The 14,046-nt window shown below is 44.2% G+C and overlaps 1 protein-coding gene across 6 annotated transcripts in view; it reads right to left on the bottom strand.

Moving 5' to 3' along the window:
• Positions 1-309: 309 nt before the first annotated feature.
• The window catches only part of DGKD (diacylglycerol kinase delta), a 55,380-nt gene continuing 41,643 nt past the window's right edge, over positions 310-14,046 (bottom strand). For all 6 annotated transcript variants that reach the window (XM_088170682.1, XM_088170683.1, XM_088170687.1 and 3 more), the window contains 15 exons: positions 13,741-13,902; positions 12,901-13,029; positions 11,844-11,940; positions 11,439-11,549; positions 10,611-10,707; positions 9,759-9,866; positions 9,076-9,189; positions 8,551-8,685; positions 5,961-6,112; positions 5,094-5,205; positions 4,833-4,925; positions 4,374-4,493; positions 3,919-4,036; positions 2,553-2,683; positions 310-1,435 (listed from right to left, as the gene is read on the bottom strand). In XM_088170682.1, coding sequence (XP_088026808.1) covers positions 1,346-1,435; positions 2,553-2,683; positions 3,919-4,036; positions 4,374-4,493; positions 4,833-4,925; positions 5,094-5,205; positions 5,961-6,112; positions 8,551-8,685; positions 9,076-9,189; positions 9,759-9,866; positions 10,611-10,707; positions 11,439-11,549; positions 11,844-11,940; positions 12,901-13,029; positions 13,741-13,902 — 1,769 coding nt within the window. In that variant the 3' untranslated portion in view covers positions 310-1,345. The remainder of the gene's footprint in view (positions 1,436-2,552; positions 2,684-3,918; positions 4,037-4,373; positions 4,494-4,832; positions 4,926-5,093; positions 5,206-5,960; positions 6,113-8,550; positions 8,686-9,075; positions 9,190-9,758; positions 9,867-10,610; positions 10,708-11,438; positions 11,550-11,843; positions 11,941-12,900; positions 13,030-13,740; positions 13,903-14,046) is intronic.

The following is a 14,046-nucleotide window of genomic DNA, read 5'->3' as shown; positions in this document are numbered from 1 at the left end:
TCAGCCATCTAGAAACTCTAATTCAGAGGCACTAATTTTTCCATGCTCCACCGTTGCTGGTTCCAAAGGCAATTTATCAACATATTCCAGTTTTCATTATGATGCTCATTTGCTCGGTAACAATTCTCTTTGTCTCAGTGCTCTTACAGCCCCAATGTTTGATAGCATAAGGAATCTCTTCGGGGTACAGCCCAGGAGAAGTGAGCTACTCTCATCTTTTGTATCACCCTGGAGTGAAGAAGCAAGGCAGGAAGAAAGAGAAACAAGACGGAAAAGCTACTGAAACCAAGACAGGTGAAAAGATACAAGTACTAGACTTAAATCACGTATTTTGTGACAGAAATAGTTTTCTACACTGCAAGCTGAAGTAAAGAAACAGCTCTCATGTTTGTAGCCACAAAAGTGGCACTAAACTACACCTGGCCACTGCCACTCATGCTGCACCCCCACCCCCAGGATGAAGCAAGTTGTCCTGTATCTCTTTTCTTGTGCAGTCCAAACAGCTCATTAGCTTTCCTCTCCCTTTTATCTGTTCTCCCAAAGATGAATTCAGAAGAAGGAATGTCAGAGCTGATCTCCTGTAATCATTTGGCTCTCCAGAATTTTCTTTTCTTACTGCCAGGAATTTCTGAACAATTGTCCATGACTCAGCACCACATTTTTTGTGAAAACCTAAAGGTTGTACCATTGCCCCTGGCTGGAAGAGGAGAGCAGGCCCAGCAGAAGGCCCCACCAGCTGGTGCAAACCCTGTCTGTTGCAAAAGTGTGAGTGAATGAGAATCACTGGATATTGGTTGGAAGAGGTCTGCACTGGCTTCGAATTTCAAATGCAAATTGCACACAACTACAGATACATTCAAAAGGGATTAGTAAGAAGCAGAAGTTTTATCCCACTTAAATATGCTAAATACAGGTGTGACACACAGATGAGAAGGAACATTTTGTGTCTGAAAAGACTGTCAGATGCTTCTGAACTAAGACTGGCCAATACATCTTTTGCCCTGAATGATTCTACTGTGATGAAGTTATCCAGTAAAGGTATCTGTGTTGCAGTTCTCAGGAATCCTGCACTGTCCCTGGTACCAGAACTTCCCACGATACAGGACATGGCTCTTCAAACAGCGATTGAGTTCTCTCCAGGAGGTTCTGCCAACGGCAGAGGAAGCGCCTCTCCAGTGGATATAGCCATACCCCACAGGAAAAAGTAGCACCATGCTTGGTTGATATGAGCTCTGAACAGCTAAAATTTGGCTGTTCAGCAGAGATAGTTGTGAGCACATCTGCTTTGTGAGGTGACTGCTGTGCAGTTAGGGAGAATGGTAGACACAGGCTGTGAAAACAGAGGCTAAGCCTCGCTGGCAGGAGTACTCCGGCTCAGCTCCTTGATCCCGTGCAATATCCTCTTCATGTGACCCACTTTGGTCACACCCAGGTCCTGGAAGAAAAAAGAAAACCTTACTTTCAGAGAAAGGCAGAGAGAAATTCCTTTTGGTGGCCAAGCAACAGTTACAAACTAGTCAGCCAGTTACAAAGAGAGGAGGAAACCAACCAGAAAAATTCCAAACCTGAGGGTTATATATAGAGCCTCAAACCACATGTCAAAAAGCTACTAAGGAATGCAGTGCAGGCACAGAGCAATGCAGAGGAACAACTGCAGACTGTTAGTCAGAAACACAAATTACTTTGGCTGTCAAAGGCTGTGAGAACAGAAAGAGCACACGATGTCAAGGACCTAAGCTAGTAGCCAAAACATGCAGGAAGATCTAACCAGTCACATATGATAGCTGGGTACCATGCAACAAACACAGGCTGTAGGTGGATGACGTGCAGACGGTCAACTACACAGGTTACAGCAAACCTCACCATGGGAAGATGGTCAAAATGATAAATAAAGATTCAAGGGGCATTGAACAAATGCCACACACTACTTCAAAAAACCCAGTGTTTTCCTGCTCTATGCAAGTCACCAGAATGATAACACAAGTCTCTTGCACAGGCAAAGAACCATCACTTTCAATTTCCCAGTAGAAACAATGTCTCCTGGTGAGGAGATGAAAAGTTGTGTGATGTCGTTGTTAAGCCCTCTTAAAACAGATTCTCTCCATCCATAAGCCTCATCAAAGTGCACAATCACTTTTTTTTTGTAACAAAGAAATGTGATGATCTATTTGTCCAGTCACTGCATGGTAAGAACCAAATCTTCCCAAGTACAGCACCTTCTGCAAAGATGGTAGAGTAGCTGAGAAAAACTTCCACCATTAAAAGCAGACTCTCAAGAACACTATTGGCAATCTGTGTGCTGGACTGTACCACATCTCCAGGAAGCTGTGGCAGAACTGGACAGGTGATCCCTCAACCAGCTCTTCTACTTCCCTGCTATTAAAAACCAGGTGAACCAAAACGGTGAGAAAATAAAACTAGGCTGTAGTCAACCTGTTCATCTTGCCAAGGCACCTGGAATGAACAGCAGGCAGACCACTTCCAAGCACATTCAGCACAGGAGGTCATGCAGATGCAGCTGGCTATTTCTCATGAGCCGACCGTGAAAATACCTTGAGGTCCCTCCGTTCAAGGTGCAGGAGCTCAGAGCCCCGGACGTCATGGCGGATGAAGATATCCTTATACTCACAAAGACTGAGGTGCTCAAGCCACGCCGCAACCTCCTCCGTTCCCCAGAGGTGAACTGTTAGAGATGGAAAAGCAGGAGTGCATTGAGTACCCAGAACCCCAGGAGACAGGGAGAGATGAGGACACCACAGCACTCAGTGCCAGAGGAGGAGGAGGGCAAGCAGGACCACAGCCTCTAACTAAAGGGAGGGCAGCACAACCTTCAATCTTGAATGAAGGAGGTAGGGCAAAAAAAGGTAAGAGATCTTCTCTTAAGAAGAGGCGTGCTGCAGTACAGCCAGGAGGAAGTGCATATTTGTTTTGATGGGCATAACTTTTTTCAAATTTACCCCCAAGTTTAAGAAGAGTAAATTCATTGTGTAAATTCTGTGTACAAAACAACAGATTAATAAAACATATGATGGAGAATCACAGCACAGATTAGTTTGCACATTATTATGTACAACCACTTGTGCTCAGTAAACAAAATGGCAACCTCTCTCCCCCAAGTCTGAGAGAGAGAGGAAGGGTTTAGACTTCCACCTTCTTGCACAGTCTCTAAATAAGAGAATAAGAAAGTGTCCCAGTTTTTTTGGGAGGCAGTGAATGAACACCAGCCTGTCAGACAGGAGACTGTACCCACAAGACCATGGCATAGGACAGGACCCAAGAGCCAATAGAACAGGCCATACTTCTGAATTTTGGAAGAAAGCCTTCATAAGGAGAGCACAAACCAACAATCAACAAGATCAATTTAGAGAGAAAGTGTCTTGAATTTCAATTTGTTGATTCATGGCCAGTTTTTATCTACTGACCAATACTGATTAAAGGTCAGGGAGCACCTGTAGTGATGCTGATCCCTAGCCAATTAGACGAAACTTGATTAAAGCCTGAAGGTGAATCAATGAGAAAAATATCATTTATTGTATCATAGAGAACAAGCAGTGAAAAGACTGGAGTTACACGGACTTGGGCCCCGCAGTCATTTTTATACTTAAAATGCCAAAATTCTCAAATTCACTTCCCTAAGCACCCTCTGAACTATCCCTGAAAATCTGTACACTGTAGGGAAGAATTCTTCAGAGGGTACCTCTTGTTCCTGCTCAAGAATGTTTGCATGGTACAGGGGGACCATGACTCACAAGGGAGCAATAAGTTATTTTTCCACATGAAAAAGATGGACTAGACCTGCAAGAGGCAGATGCAGGTGAAACAGGAGGAGAGGATGTGTGAGGAAACAGACCAGGACCAGGTAATGGTGTGACCACACTGATGTGACAAAAAGACACAATGAACGAGCAGACTTGGTACCCGGCAATCCCATGCTACTGTGAGTCTCCTTATTTTTGTTGTTCTTCTCCTTCTTAAACTTGGTTACCAGGCGGAATTTGCCACTGCGGCTGCGTTTAGAATAATCCAGCATCTGGTTCTGCAAGAACAGAAAGGGAAAATCAAGCACACAGTCATAAACTGATTGGAATGGACTAAGAGCAACAATCACTATCAGCTCAGCTCCATGATCTTGTAAGAAAGGAAGAAAAATTCTAAACTCATTCTGCTCAAGACAGAAAAGGAAGAGAAAGAGAAAGTTGATGTCATGTTAGGCAAGGGATCTTAGCAAGAAATTACTTTCTTTAGCCCTAGCGAGTCAAGTTTCTTTCTTAATATTTTTTCTCACATCAGTCATATAGTAACAGGAAGCCAAACACACAGAGCCAACTAGGGAAAAAGAGAATGGCTAGGGAAATGGCCTCTGTCCTCCTCACCTCCTCATCACAGGGCTCCATAAGCTGCCACAGCCAAGGGATGTCTGCCAGTTTCCTCAGCTGGAGGTCCATGTCTGCCAGGGCTGCCTGGAGCTGCTCCTTCTGTGGAGGATCTAATTGCTGGATCAGGAATAGAAGGAAGGCAGAGTTAAAAGCCTCATGGTAGAACACACAGCCAGGCCCTTGCCTTGAAATTCCTAGCTAACATAGCAGTTCCTCCTTTTGAAAGGAAGTGCAGAGCAGGTACTCTGCCCAGACCAAGTCAATAATTCTTATATTTTCTGAGCTCCAAGCTCCACAGCACACTCATGTAGCAAAATTTTCTGTGGCAAATGACTCCTGGATGATAACATCTAAACTGACATAAAGAGTCCAAGACCAGCAAAATGCTAGGCTAAGGCAACAGGAGGAGAGGGGAGGAAGTGAGGCTGCTTTTTCCTCCTGCTTTGTGCTCCTTACCAGTGCCATCTTGCCTGCCAGCAGCAGCTCTGTCTCATTGTGCAGGGCTTTGACATTATTCACCATCTCTACAACAAGGCTGCAGTTCAGACCCTGAAGGGAAGCAATTAATGTACAAGTTAAGCTTGGAAGTGCAGAGGTCTAAGCAGTCAAAAGGGAAGTCTTAGAATAGCAAGGCCTACTTCTGGTCAGTCAGAATGGAAAACCAAGAGCTCTGGAGCAAGGACAAAATGGGAGATGCGAAGTGAACAGTAGCAGTACCTCTGTAGACTTGGATTTAGCGTAGACTTTGTCCATAGACTTGGAGCTGGCATTGACAGCATGGGCAAGCTCCTGTTCCATGTCCTGATAGGACTGAGCTATTTCCCGAATGCTAAAGAGAGAATTACAGATTGTATTAGCATATGCTCAAAGCAGGAGATCTCTCCTGACTGGGTACCCCATTTTAACACCTCCCAAGTGACAAGCTGAGCCAGGATTATGGCAGAGGCGCAGCCTCTGGCAAAGCAGGGCACTTCTCCTGCCACACTGAGCATGCACAGGCAAGGAAATGCAGCTCTTGCAGGCACAAGATGTTCAATTCTGCACACAAACTGGGATCAGTTTGAAATACAACCCAGATACTTTAGTATAACCAGGGTGATGTGAAAGGCAGCTGCACTTATAGCAACCTTCTCTAATGACTGGGAATTTTCTCTCAGAAGCCCAAAGGAATGCCTGACTAAAGGATGAGCAGGTAAGCATACATTCTGGGCATTGTACAAAAATTTCTGCTGGGCATCAGGGTTACAAGAATCCAGGCTGTCATCTGAGCTCCTTGAGAGGTTTTTGTTTCTTTTCTGAAAAAAACTACTTTGTATTCAAAGGTAACAGGTTCTTGCGGGATTAAAGGATCCATGTTTGCTCACAAAAGTAACATTTTTTGTTCAAAATGGCCTAAGAAAGCTTATTCAGCTTCAGTTCTTGTTAAGCGGGGACATTGAATGATGAATGATGCTACTCCCAGTGACATGGGACCAGCAATGCAGTAGGTAAGACTGAATAGGAAAATCTCCAGACACAGGAAGCAAGACAAGAACTTCAGGCCCTAAAGGAGGCTCTATTCACCAAAAGCAAGTTAAGTCACACCTGTGGATCAGAGCACCTGCAGCTTGACCAAACTGGATGATCTGGGTGGATTCTTCTTCAGACATGATCTCTGGTTGCAGAGAGAAAGAGGAGGGTCGTGACAACTCACACTTCTGTTTGTCCTCCCAAGACTTCAGGGTGCTCTCAAATGCCTGAAAACACAGCAAGCAAACTATAAGGCACCTTGTAAAGCTCCTTTAAAAACCTAGTGACTGTGCCTATGCCTGTAAAATATGTAGATCTGGTGCAGGCACATTTTACTGCAGGGCCCAGTAGTTAAGTTGCTTATAACTTCACTAACTAGCTGTCTGGGATGAAGTTTTCCGTACCACATGCTTGCCCTGGCTGAATTTCTGCTTAAGCATCATTTTAGTCAAAATTACTGGGCAGTTCTGAGGGCCAGACTTACAAAATCCAACGAATTCCCTACTGGTAGCAGCCTTTTCTTTGAGCAGCTGTATCACCTTTAGACTTCAGTATTACTGTGACACTTCAGAGCTTGAAAGTAAAAATGTTCAAGGCTCCTCCTTATCTGGAAGTAAACTAGGCTTCCCTAGGAACTGGTAGGCCAAGCAGCTGAACTCAGAGCTAGGACCTGACCCATTCACAACCTTACTGATATTCCTGTGGGCAGCAGCTAGTGATATGGGAAGAAGCAAAACAGATCCAGTGTAGAAGGATCAATATTGAACATGGTGAAAATGAAAACTATGGAGGCCTATGGTAAAGCACTCCCCTCCCCTATGGCCCTTGATATTGGAAAACCAGGCTCTGCCAGCTCAGTGCAAGCTACCTGCTGATCTCACTCTTGCTGATGAGTCTTCAGTGGTCCAAATGAGGCCAAATAAAGGAATTTGAGTTTTTCCATCTTCAGTTTAGGAAACTATATATCCCAAATCACATTTGAAAAATGTTACCAAATGTACAGGGTCATATGCATGAAGGGAGGACCCCACCTCAACTGAATAGGACAGGTTTGCTCTGTGAAAGAAGGGGCATGCAATGACTTTTAAAAGGACAGTAGGAAAAACAAGGATAAGTTGAGACAAAGTTGAGTGTGCAACTGCAAAACGAACCTCTTCCTCAGAAGCAATTCCATGACTGCAAAACCAAGTTGGTAGGCAACTAGGAATGGGCTGGCACAATCATAGCTATGGCTTCTGATGGCCCAACACACAGCACACTCACAAGGGACTACTTCATCCTCTCCATCTTTTGTGCTTCATGCCACCTTTCCCATCGTGCCCACACATAGGCTACCTCTCCTTTTTTCCCCTCCCTTTACCTTTACAGCAGCAATCCTGTTCTCTCTTGCTCTCTGTGCTATCTCCTTCAGTCTCCCTCCAAGTGTCAGTGTGATGCTTCAGATGCTCTCTTACCCTTCACAAAAGATTGTGTGCACTATTCCTGTCTCCTCTCCACAACATTCACATCAGAGCTGACAGGACATTCTTTGAACTCAAAAGAGGATAGATTCAGCTAGATACAAGGAAGGATTTTATACAATAAGGGGGATGAAATACTGGCACAGGTTGCCCAGAGGAGTGGTGGATGCCCCATCTCTGGCAACATTTATACCACAGGCTGGACGGGGCTTTAAGCCACCTGGTGCTTAAAGCAACCAGGCAGAAGGTGTCCCTCCCCAAGGCAGGGGCTTGGATTAGATGACCTTTAAAGTCCCTTCAAATCCAAACCATTTTGTGGTTCTATGATCAACACCCACTGCTCTCGCAGGTAAGAGGTCTCTGGTGCCCCATTCTACCATGACAGGGGCTTTGTATGGCCACCTTTGCTTTCTTTTCACACTGTCATATTTTTAACTCCCTGCTAGGCAATGTACCTCAGGCCTATATCACGCTTCTTTCCATTTTCCCCTTTGTGATATTCCTTATTATTCAGCAGATGAGTCCATTGCAGAGGACTTTGATTTTCTCTGGAAGCTGGGTAAAGGGGTGTTATGCTGAAAAGTATGAACACCTGCTATCAACTGAACTGTTTATGCATGGACAGTCACAGAGTTGGGAGAAATCATAAAGTCTATCTGTGCCACAGAAGGGTCTTTATCCCTTCCTTTGTCTGACCACTGCTCAATCATACAGCAAAAGAGCAAGGAGGCTTCCTTGTCTGCTGGTACTCATCAGATATATTTGAAAATTATGAGATGAGACCGACACGCACTTCTGAACAAGGCATAAGACATTGTTTTACATGGTCAATGAGGTATAAGTCACATACTGAACAATAATGGGAAATTAAAACATTGACCGTCTGAATCTAGACAATCCACAGCACTTGGCGAGGCAGGCATCCTGTGGAAAAAACAGCATGCAAGCAATGTTAAGAAACACTGTCACAAGGCACCTAGAAAAGGAAGTAAAATAAGCTTGCATAAACAACCTTATTTATGCCATTTCCCAAGTGATGAATTCAAGTTTAATCACATTATTTCCCAGAAGGTCTATGGAGTGTACTAAAATATGCTTCTTGCATTCACAAACATAATGTTCATGTGTGGTCCTTGCCATGCTCTCCAGAAATATGTGCCATCGAAACACGTGTGTATTGCACAGGGAATTCAGGATGCTCTTACCCTGTCTCGGGTGAGGGTCTGTGCTCTGTTCTTATGAACAATCCAGATGTAACCTGGAGGCTGGATCCAGGCTTCTCCATCCACTTGCACAGGAACTCCCTCTTCTCCAAGGATTGCTATCTTTACTGTCCGGCACTGCAAGGAGTGACTGGATCAGAAAAGCTCTAAAATGTTGATTTTCCAAAAGCATAAGCCATCTCTGTCTTTCCAAAGCCCCCTCCCCAGGTGCTGCAGCTTTGGTGCTAATTGAGGCACACATGTCTGGGCAGCAGGACACACGTCACCCTTGAGGAGTGGGGAACACCGGCTTTGTCTTTGGACTAATCTGTATTTGAGTTGTTGGTCTAACTCCTACTACAATGAATACTAGCAAACAATTCCATATACAAATTGCCCCTGAGCATGTCCATTTCCAGCCCTGGTGGATGCTCTTTCCATGGACCAGAGAGAGCAGAAAGAAGGGCTTTACAAAGTCACCAGCTGGAGAGAGGGCAGGCCGGAAGAGCTCACAAAAGCAGCTGATACCTGTGCAATCCGGTGATGCTGTAGGTTTATCACACGTGACACTGCCATCTGCATGCTACCAAACACGGCTACCACCTCCAAAATCTTGTCATCAAAGGAAGGGGCTGTAAATGTCTGCCACACACAAGGGAGAGAGAATTTGGCTGAGGCACAGCTCTGTTGAAGAGGTTTCCTTTAACCCTTACTGGTGCCAACCTGGGGGTTGGCTTTCAATTGTGCTCTTTAATCTGTATAAAATCAACAACAAGGTGAAGATCTGGAATGAGCTAGGAGGGAGAAAAAGGAGACTTCCTATGGCTAAAGTATAATGCAGATATGAAGGCTGTAGGCCACAAAGCAATAATTTTTCTTTTGCGAGTAGGGCCTCCATTTCCAAAAAATACAATTTTTCTGCGTGAATCTAGCTGCCTTTACTTCTCTTTACTTCTCTGTGGAGACAAGGTCAATCTAAAGAGCATTCTGCAGGTCCAAATGCTCTGGTGATGTTTTATTCTGAATCATTATAGACTGGCTGGGTATGAAAGCTGATCAAGGTTGGATTTCAGTATCTCAGCCACATCCAACAGAAAGTGCATGCAGACAGGCCCCCTGCCCTCTTCTTCCAAGCACAATTTCCAGAGGCTGTGACCTCAAAAGCAACAGTAAGTAGAAACATTTCCTGTACGGTCTTAGAGAATACTCACATCATCTTCCTTGGTTCCCCCCCAAAAGTTGGTGCCTCCTGCATAGCTGGGAATGTTGAGTACAGCAATCCCCTGGAGACTGGGCAGAGGGATTGGCCTCCCATCGCACTGCACAGAAATGAAGGCAACACTACTCTCAGCCCAGCAGGAGAGAGACCCTCCTGCCAGAGCACATGCTCTGCGAACAGAAAACAGCCAGCATCATCTTAGTAATACATTAATTCAGGTTTCTTCCTGTTCATTCTTGGCCTAGAACAGTAGAAGGTATCCACTCAAGCTTCACAAGCAACATCTTCTGGCAAACACGGATTTTAGAGAGATACTCTTGCTTCTTTCCTCTAACAGGAACAGGGCACACCCTAGAGGCTTGGCAAAGCCTCTTGATTTATTTCTCTAGAAAGTGGAATAAAACTCCTGAAACATCCATGTGATGAGGTCTTCTCCTGCAAGCTACCTGTTTATGCTGTAGATAACCTATACAAAAATATTTCTTTTCCAATTGGATGCACATTATAGCACAATTAAATTCAGAGCTCTCCATTGTACCCACCATCTAAAATGATGTGTTCACATGAGATACCACATGGAACATAACAATCTTATCCATGCTGAACACTGAATTGGAAACAGCAAATACTTTCCAGCAGGATGATACTTCTTCCTTTATGAGCTGAGAATACAAGTTATGTTCCAGAACCAGGAAAAGCCACTTTTAGTTAGCTCAGGGTGACATATAGCCAAGTACATTGTTTCAGGCAAATGTCACCAAATCACCATGCCAAATCACGGTGCCTGAAAGAGATGGAATTAGGCATCCCAGTCTTAGGAACAGAAAAACAGCTAATTCCTCACCTCTAGCAAGACTTTCTGCTCCAGGTTTTTATATGTTCTGTGCAGCAGCTCCTTGGTCCCCAATACTCCATACCACATCATGTTCTTAGTACGACTTCTAAGGAGGCAAACAAAAAGAGAAAAAGTCAGCACAGACATTTATCTTTTCACTAAGAAGGAATAAAAACTTCACACTGAAATGCTACCTGCTACATCCTAAACCACAAAGGTGCTTTGCTTCCAAAAGGGTCGATTGCTCCAAGTGGTCACTGTGCTAGGAAACTACTTCCTTTAAGTAAACGTCAGGTAGGAATTAAGCATGAGTAGCAGACGCTACCAGAAACATACACAGACTGCCCTGGCACAGAACTTGTCTATCTCATACACCAGGACATCAGCTCTATTAGCTCATATACAGCAAATGTAGCCAATCCCAGGCTACACAAAGCATCCTGTAGTTGCTCAGCTATTCAAAAGACCAAACCTCTGGTTTGTATTGAGTCAGGATCAACGCCAAAACCAGCCTCTGTCACATTTAGAATTGAGATGTGCTTCTCTCATAGCTAAATAGCAAGCACAGGAGAAAAATCTGTAGGTGAGATGACATAAATAGAACCAATGTGCTAAATCTGCACCAGTGTGGCAACTTAAATACCTTAAAGCATTATGAATCAGTAAAAAATCAGCAACTTATCTCTTCCATCATGATTTCAAACCTTGAAGGAGCATTATGTAGACAATACACCTATTCAGCACATTGTACACAATCAGCTTCAAAACCACAAAGAAGCATGAAGTGGGTCAGTAATTTTTGGCATCAATCCAAAGGCCATTTAAAACCAAACCCACCTGCATTTCTCTGGGTGCTCATCACGTTTGTTGTTGAAGTCCAAAGAAATCTTTGCATCCAGTCCAATTCCAAAGTAATTATTCATGACACACTTCTCTGTGTAACATTCACTGCCAAACAGAAGAACAAAGCTTCCATTCATAAGTCTCAGTACCATTTGGTGCATATCTCACATAGAATCATTTAGATTGGAAAAGACCACCAAGCCCAACTTTATCAGATATGTCACTGCATGTGTAACTCCATAAGCTGATCCTTAAGCCATAGAGTCCAGCGTATGGATCCATTTATGTAACTCCAAGCTGCTGTAGTCCATTACTTTGGTCCATAAACTAATGCCCCTCTCTGCTGAGGTCCATTTGCAAATGCCCACTTCCTCCCTTCAAGCTCTTGAGCATACTCACAGATTTTCAGGCTCAGAGTTAAAGGGATCAGCATGGATCAACAATCGGCTGATGACAGAGCTCCCAGGCAAAGAACCTGACATGCCAGGACGGATATCTGTAGGAAAATTGACCACAGAGAAGAGAATGATTAATAATAAACAGAGAACAGGTAAGTCTCACAGACAAGATAAGAGTTGATACATTCTTCCCTGTCATTCATGAAAAAAGCAAATAGCCTTAGTGCTTGCTTTCACTCCAAAGGTTAGTTCTTTTGACAAGAAGGGTTTCTAGGGCTGCCTGCAGGGTTTCTGCCTGACAGAAAGGATTTCTGCCTAAGGCTAGCAGCACACATATATAGAAACATGGAAAAGGGAAATAGGAGAGTACTCTCTGCAGCGGCTTTTATGTTCCAGAGTGAGACATGCAATATCCCTGAGAGAGTGGTAAGAGAGAAAGGAGCTGGACTGAAGCTATGATCGAGTTGTTCAAGAATTGTCTTCTGCTTCTTAAATTATTAACTGGTGACCCACAAATCTTAGGTTTGTCAGAGAGAAAGGAAATCTGCTTCCAGAAGGAGCAATTTGAACAAGTAATTTAGGTGAAGAGATGGAAAGATACTGCTACAGTGATGGGGAGAAGTTGCTGCACATCATGTGGCAGGTGGGAATTCTGCTGGGTCTGTGCACTTCCAGTCACTTCAGCTTCACATAAAGGAACTGCTGCTCCCAACCTATGGCTGCCATTCCTCAGAAACCTTTCCCAACAGCATCATCTCCCCCTTCTCATGGTTACTTTGAGGTAAGTATCTCCTTGCAATCGGCATCAAAATTCTGCCATTTCATGAAATTAATAAAAATCTGTGTCCAAGTCTTAGCTACAAACTGGAAACCACTACAGCTCATTCGAAGCCTCAGCTTGCAGTTATCCACAAAGGGATTTCTCTCATGGTTGGCCCTGCATGAAAGGGCATCTGGCAGGACAATCTCGTGTTTTCACATGGGGACTGTAGCCTGTGCTGCAGTCACCCATGCTCCAGTTGGCTGCCTTGGTGGGAAGTGGTGGGTGTTACACTTACTTGGGTAGAGGATTTTTGTGTTCAGCATTGGCAAGTTGTCCCGGCTTCCTGTCTGGGGAGGAAGGGATGCAGAGCTGCCCAGCGACAAACTTCCTTTGTTTATTAGTCTTTCACAAGGAGACTTGGAGGCTGTAAAACACAACACAAACTTGGCTATTGACAAACATAGTGCTGTGATTCAGACCAGCACAGGCCAAGCAGCAAGACTGGGTTAGGAATCACTCAACAGCAAAACACTTGAGCCCCTAGAAAACAAAGAATTGACAGAACCAGTCATTAAGAGACAGAGGTGTCACATATGTGCTGCTGATTGGAAGTACCAAAATGCCACAAGAAAAATATTAGAAATGGAGATGAGAAAAAGCTGGTGCCAGCAGCACAACAGACAGGGTATGTGGCTGCAAATCAATACGCAGGGGAAGTTCCAAATGTATCTGCAGTGATCAGGGGTCTCAAACAAATTACTCACATAACACAGTTATTAAAGCAAACTGGCTGCTGTTCTCTGTCATCTGCAAAGGACAACATGAAAAGTGCTCAAGACTGTCCTTGTCCAAGCACTGAAAGTCAAGAGAATCCAGATTACTGTTAAGGTGCAAGAAAATTTCTGAATCCTAGGCTTCATATGCTAAGATCATGGACCAGCCATAAACGATGTAGCAAAAAATGAGGTGTATAATACATATGCTAGAACAGAGAAGTGTGCAAGGCCTGAAGAGCAAACATGCAAAAACTTGAGAGGACAGAAGGTAATACACATAACACCTCCTTCCCTTTTTACAACTAACAGAATTGTAATCTACAGGCAAGACTTGCATGGTGGCAGCCCCAGAGCAGTACCTTTCCTCTGGCTCCTCCCCTTGGACACTCCATAGCTGCTGCTGTGTGATGACTGCATGGAAATCTTATCCTCGTTCCTCAGTTCCTTGCCCTCCTCAGAGGCTGAGAGACTAAGGAGGAAGCCCTCTTGCTCCTGGGTCTGGGCATTCTGCTCATCTACAGCTGTATGAAGAGATAAAGTAGGTGAGTGCCTCACAGCTCTTCTGGCAAGGAATACCTTCCACTCACGTCAATAACAACAGGATGAGACCCTAAATTCCCAATTCCTTAAAGGAAAGAACAGGAACAACACAAAGCTTTCCTTTA

This window comes from Sturnus vulgaris, chromosome 10 (genome assembly GCF_052056855.1).
Source record: "Sturnus vulgaris isolate bStuVul1 chromosome 10, bStuVul1.hap1, whole genome shotgun sequence".
Taxonomy (NCBI): Eukaryota; Metazoa; Chordata; class Aves; order Passeriformes; family Sturnidae; genus Sturnus; species Sturnus vulgaris.
The sequence above is the reverse complement of the archived record's forward strand: the minus strand, read 5'-3'. Positions and strand labels throughout refer to the sequence as shown.